At 44.5% G+C, this 6,527-nt stretch overlaps 1 protein-coding gene across 1 annotated transcript in view; it reads left to right on the top strand.

Annotated features, from left to right (window-relative positions):
• Positions 1-1,922: 1,922 nt before the first annotated feature.
• Positions 1,923-6,527, top strand: part of arhgap23a (Rho GTPase activating protein 23a) — a 50,882-nt gene continuing 46,277 nt past the window's right edge. Inside the window, exon 1 of the mRNA XM_019258690.2 lies at positions 1,923-2,294. Coding sequence (XP_019114235.2) covers positions 2,241-2,294 — 54 coding nt within the window. The 5' untranslated portion in view covers positions 1,923-2,240. The remainder of the gene's footprint in view (positions 2,295-6,527) is intronic.

Below are 6,527 nucleotides of genomic sequence, written 5' to 3'. Positions count from 1 at the left end.
ACTGCCAACCTTTTCACAAAGACCATCTGCCCTGCTCTCCCACCTTAAGACCAGGATAGCACCGCCAAGCCTCTGTGGGCTTTTCCTCTGCCATGGTGGATTTCCAACCAGCCCATGTACTCACAGAAACTACTTTATATGAGTAACCTGGAGGGGAATGTAGGTCACACATGGTAATTATCCATCTCAAATGGGAGATGAGCGAAGGTCAGGAATAGGACTTTTGGAGAGTGTCCTCTGTAAGCCTTTGGCTGGGGTATTGTGTGTCTCGGAGCGGGCCAGAGGTTGGAGAGTGAGCAGACAGAGGATACAGGAGGGTCGAGTTGGCAGCTGCAGCTCTTGGCGTGGGAAGGCTCCCGTAAGCTGCTTTTTCCCCTGTATGACTCCACTCTGTTTCCCCATAGGCAGGCAGGCTTTTGAAGTGGCTCTCTGATACTCGCAACCCTCAGAGTAATAGTAGCCACATGGGCCCCCAGCTTTGAACCAGCACCATGTCTCCAGATTTTTTATCTTCTTTTCATTCGTTATCACTTTTTATTTCCTCCTTCATCTGTCCTGAAGCTAATGTTTACACCTACTACACATAATGCCACTGTGAAGCAAATATAGTATGATGAAGGGTAACCAGCAGTTTGAGATTCCTGTTCTACTGATGAGTAAGCTTCCTCTGACTTTACTGTACGCCTATTGATTCACAGGACAGAATTAATCTGCAGCCAAAGTGGCTAAAAATACATGTCTGTCAACACTTTTTCCGAGAATGTATTAAGTATAGCCTATTCTGTCTGGGTGTGGAAGGAATGCTGACATCTCTCATTGAGGTTCAGTCTTTGTTTAGCTTTTCTGATCTGTTTATCATGAGTCACGCACTCTTTCAGACTTATGTGCTTTTTGTTAATGCTGTGGTTATGATTTCTAATGGATCCCAGTTAATAAACCTGTGGTGCACTGCTTTGACAGTACATCACAGTTAGCGATCAGTTAAACTATCTTGATGACAGATTCATCGTTAAAGTCATTTTTTTTTAAAGTAAAAATGATAGAAATTTACTGGTTGTTTCTTCTCAAGTTTTCCTTTGGTCTGTGAAAGTAAAGTGAAGATTTTTGGCTTTTTTTGGCTATTGTTTCACCAAAATAAGTCATTTGAGTGTGTCCTTTTAGACTTTGGTAAAGTCATTTAAACTTTTTTTCTTTTTTAGATTTCATATACAAACAATGAATCAGTTAATAAAAAAAACATAAATACAACTTGATCATTTGAGATAGTATTACTCAAGTACAATTTTGAGATACTTTACTTAATTTTATACTACGTCACACTTAAACTACACTGTACTGAAACTACTAGTTTTACCTTTGATATCAAAATTGTACTGATAATACTTCTGTCCTTTTGTATACAGAATTTCTACTTCAGTATTAGCACACTGCAATTATAGCAGTTTTACTTTGATATAGGCTGTAAATACTAAACTAAACTAAACTACTTTTACTTTTCTGTCTTGTTGGCATCAGTCACCCCTCCCATGATCCACACAAGTGTTTTTGGCTCAGCCAGAGGGAGCCCGCACGCTGTGGGTTTGCAGGGCGGAGCGCACAGATTTACCCAACGCACCCTCTTCTAATTTGTCTCCCTTCAATAAACCATTGTGTCAAGTTAACCACAATACAAATATAGCATTTCCGGTACCGACATAAAAGGCTGGGATTAGGTCTAGTAAAGACGAGGAACACAATTTTGTTGATTTACGACACATTTTCCTCAGAAACCATTCATATGTACAGATGCCAAAAATGTTACAACGCCCCACACGCAACGCCTTTGTCGTAAACGTAGCCGCCTTCCTTTTCTGTTGACTTTTACTTTGAAAGGAAGGGCCTCCTGACTTCCGGCGTCCTCTCGCGTGTTTGGAACGTTGCTGCAGTTGGTTTCCAGGCAGGCTCGCGCACAGAGGGATTTAGTTATGTACAACTGATGCGGTCTGGCGGAAGAAGAAGAAGAAGAAGAAGGAGGAGGAGGAGAAGAGGAGGAGGAGAAGGAGGAGGAGGGAGCGCAGTGAACGGTCCCCGAAACAACGGGAGCTTTTTTTTTTGTATTATTATTAAGGAAGGAAATGAGCGTTGAAGTTCTAAGTTTGTGTTTGAGCGGGACCACCGTGACTCTTTGAGCCTAACGTCTGCCGCGCGTGCAGCAACAAACCTGCCCGTCGTCGTCGCAGCTCGACAGTCTCTGCCGTCCAATGAATGGAGTTGCTTTTTGCCTTGTTGGAATACCACCCTACTCTGAGAACCATGTAAGTACCCGGAGCTGCTTCACCGACCCCCTGCATGTATATACCTGGCTGAAGCCGCGCGGCGCTGCGGCTGGTCAGAGAGCGTGATTTCCTAAGAGGATTAACACTAGTTAAACAGCCACTATGTACACACACACACACACACACACCGACGGTGGTACTGTACAGAAACAAAGTGTTGTGGTCACTTGCGTTTCACTATTGTGGGCGACAAATGGTGCGTAGCCTCATGAATTTGATTTAACACCCCCCCCGGGGGGGTTGCCTCCAGTCTTTTGTCCTGCCTCTCTCCGCATCAAGCAGGCTGTCAATCGAGGCGGGACGTCCCGAGCAGGGATGGTGCTGCTGCTTTGAGAGTCATCACATGTGTTTGATTATGAATCAGATTAGTCAGGTCATTAGCTTTAATCGCTGTGTAAATATGAAACAAACTAGTCATCGGATGGTGTTAGGACTGATGGGGAAATGTGAGACCTCAAGTCAAAGAGCTCCTCCATGACTGTATCATACAACATCTGCTCATATTCTGCACAAAAGTTCACCCCCCTCCCTCCTCCAGCTGCATCCATCCTCTGAAGTGAACACCCTGTGCTAGTCTTTTGCTGCTTTTTCACTAAATCATTATTAAAAAAAGAAAGGAGACACAGTCATATATCCAGTTTCTGCTGGTGTGCAGTCCAGGAATGTGCTCATTGAAGCCCTGATGTGTCATAGTGAAGTCATGAGGTAAGATATGTCACCCTGGGCGGTGGTCTTCTTGTTGAGGGAGGCATATGGTTTGGTATCCTGGCTCTGGCTTGGCATTGTGTGTGTGTGTGTGTGTGTGTCTGCTTTGATTTAACCTCAGAGCCTCCCTGTGTGATGTGGTCGTGTCAAGAGAGTCGCTGAGATATTTCCCTTTGGTTCATGAATCTGCTACCTTCGCTCTCTTCCCTTTTTCTTTTTTATATCTGTCATGGTTGAGTTTATTCCCCCCTCTCTTCCAGCAAACACTTCCTTTCTCTGTGGTCGCACTTTAATTGAACCCTCTCTGCTCGTATCTGTCGCTGTAATAGAATGCTCCTTCAAACACCTTAAACCCGCTTTTATCTTTTTTAATTTGACCCTCGTTACGTGCGGCGTTATAGCGCCAACGCTTTGTAGTAAATGTGTAACAACTGCTGTGCGCGCGCCCACAAAACTGTTGCCTTAATGAACAAGAACTCGTAAAATTACACTTAAAGTGTCTGATATCCTCCAGTGTGACTCTGTCTTGTATGTTTCTCTTTTTACATATGCTGACTTCAACCATGACCTGTTTCATACCTGACCTTTGACCCTGCATGTCTCAACCAACACCCAGCTCTCATTTAGCCGGGCCTCTCTCTGCGTGTTATCTCGCTTGTCTTTGGCGAGGAATTCATCTTCATGAAGGCAGTTTTATGGCACATTAGCCCGCCTTGTCTTTCCCTCCGTTCTCCACCTTGTGATTCGACTCTAATCTGTTTAGCTGAAGACGATAAGGACCAACAGTGAGATGCAAAATCACGCTGTAACCTCATTAAATGTTTCATTTGTTCAAAATGAGACGCAAACCGAATCAGACTTTGTGTGTTTGTTTGAGAATCAGAGCCGCCCGGGAGGAAAGGGATGAAAGTGTGCGTTTGATAAGAGCAGTCGCGATGGCGTCCGGTGGGACTGGTTTAATGTTGTTAGCAGGGCTGCTCTAATGTAGCAGTGCAGGGTTTGTGGGTGAGATCAATAGAGGCAGCGGACAGCAGGGCGGGGCAGAGGGCAGGATGAGGAGCAGCATCCCTGATGTTCTGCTGCTGCATTGTGCCACGTGACGCTGGAGTATATTGACGATGGGAAACATGAGATCGCTTTTATGAAAATCTTAAAGCGAGCCGGTCGATATTGAAGCTCCTCTTGCGTCCCTGCGGCACGTGTACCCGTTTACCCCTGTTTGTTCTGTGATACGCCGCAGCATGATCCCCCTGAGTGACTGTGTCCAGACGTGACCTGATGACAGAGTATTTTATTTTTACTTTCTCCTGACGATCCAAGAACTCACACGGTAGCTTCCTCAAGATCATTTGCAACAGTCCAGACCCCAAACTTCAGACAGAGGCTTTTGGCTGATCCACAAACTGTCCCTTAGTCCTTTCTGAACGCCCGCTGATCCAGCCGATCACAGGACAAACACTTCAGAAAGGTTGCAAACCTCAGACCACAGAGGCCCATCTAGTCAGCAGGTCCAGGATTGGCTCCCGGTCACGGCAACGTTAACTGAAGACAGCTGCATGATGCTGCAGAGGAAAGCATTTCTGTGATTGTTAGCAGATGGTTTCACCACGTAGTAGGTACATAGCACAGACAATACTGCAATGCTGGGAATGTATGTGATTTTCCATCTTTGTACAGTGTGTCCCAGCTCTAGTTCCAGTTTCACACCCGGGGGTCAGGACCTGAGGGGTTTACAAGATGAATATAACGAGCTGCTAACCATAGACCACACTTCAATTTTTATTTTGACGTTTTAAGAATAGCTAGAACTTGAGACTGAAGGAAGAACCTGTTGCTGTTTAAAAATGCAGAGATTTTGATGCTGAGCTCCCATTTTCTTTCACCAGTGACTGGTGACTCTTAATATTCCTATTTAATTTTATATTCCAAGCATGTAAGAAAAACTCTGGGGCATATATAAGTCCATATCTAGATCAGTGTTTGGTCTGTCTGTTCTGAGCTACGGTTCAACGTGGCGGACTCCATGGAAGAGGATCGGCTCTTGCTGAAAGCACAACTGTTCTTATTATAAATGATAAGTGAAAAAGTGACTGTACACTAATGAAAGCATACTAATGAATACTGTATTCCATTCCTGCCTTTAGATACTCCTAATTCTTACACACTGGACCTTTAAGTGTTGCTCAGAGGGATCTTTGTCTCTGTTTGCCCTTTCACGTGTTAGTGTGGTAACCATTGTGATGTGCAAAAACTTTATTTTCAAATGATTCATACAAAATAACATACATAAAGGGGCTTTCTACAACCAATCATTCAAAATATAGAATAATCCTCTCAACCAATATCTGGATGGCGGTGTATGCAACCTGTGATCACGAACAAAAAACCATGGACACCACTTCACTATACTAAAACTATAAATACATAAACTTTGTCAATTTCTTCATAGCACATTTTATAGCAGTTCAGTTCTGATTTAGTGCATTAGATATGGGTGTAATAATTTTTTTGTACTGATAGAAAGTGATGCAGAAGTTAACAAGAGTTACTCATGCTGCATTTTTGCTGGATTTGAAGTTGGGAAACTAAGTTGTCATGAAATCTGTCCCACTGCTGCATGCCATTTTCCACTTTTTCAGCGTCATTGCAGAAGTTATTTCTCCACTTGTGCATCGTGGGACAGGACTGTCCGCCACCCTGAAACAAAATGAACACATGATTGGTATTTGGACCACCATAATTATTGTGTCAGAGCTACACTGAAAGCATGACAGTAAAGCGCGTGTGTTACAGAGTGTCCTGCATCAGTCCATTAACACCATTAAAACGTCTCTCACACCTTAACACCTCCACCCTCCCACCTCGACACCGTAACCCCCTCCTTGCATTCCACAGCTCCGGGCCGGCTGGAGACGACAGCTGCAGCGCCGCTCACACCTCGCATCCGCAATCATTAACCTGGAGCGTGTGAGTGTGTGGCGAGCACAGGTGCTCACAAATATAGACGCTCCGAACATGTTTACATCACACTTAAAGGGTCAGAGTTACACACACAAACGCAACTCATAATCTGTGTGCAGGTGCATGAAACATGGTGTCTCACACACACACACACACACACATTAACTGTATTCAGATGCTTTCTGTGTTGCAGTTGAGGCTGAAAGGCAGTTCCATGCAAGCGTTGTGGTTTGGCCTTCTCCCTCTGTGTTTGCATGAGGAAGTCCTTGATGCTGTACAAATATCGTGCAGCGGGTGTATAGGTGGGCGAAGGACATCAGTCATCATTGACCTTGTTTACTGTGGGGAGAGGGGAGTGGCCGCTGTGGCGCAGCGCTGCAAAGCAGCCGGGTTCCTGTTGCTAATGGCTCTTTATTGATCGCCTGTCGGCCCGTCAGTCAGTCACTCTGTCTTTTCTCGCTGTAGATGATTGCATAGGTCTGTAAATGAAATTATTGTCATGATTCCATTGAGCATTATCGTGTAATAACTTGTATATGTTTCATA

This window comes from Larimichthys crocea, chromosome XII (assembly GCF_000972845.2).
Source record: "Larimichthys crocea isolate SSNF chromosome XII, L_crocea_2.0, whole genome shotgun sequence".
Lineage (NCBI taxonomy): Eukaryota > Metazoa > Chordata > Actinopteri > Sciaenidae > Larimichthys > Larimichthys crocea.
This window is presented reverse-complemented; position numbering and strand designations above follow the sequence as displayed.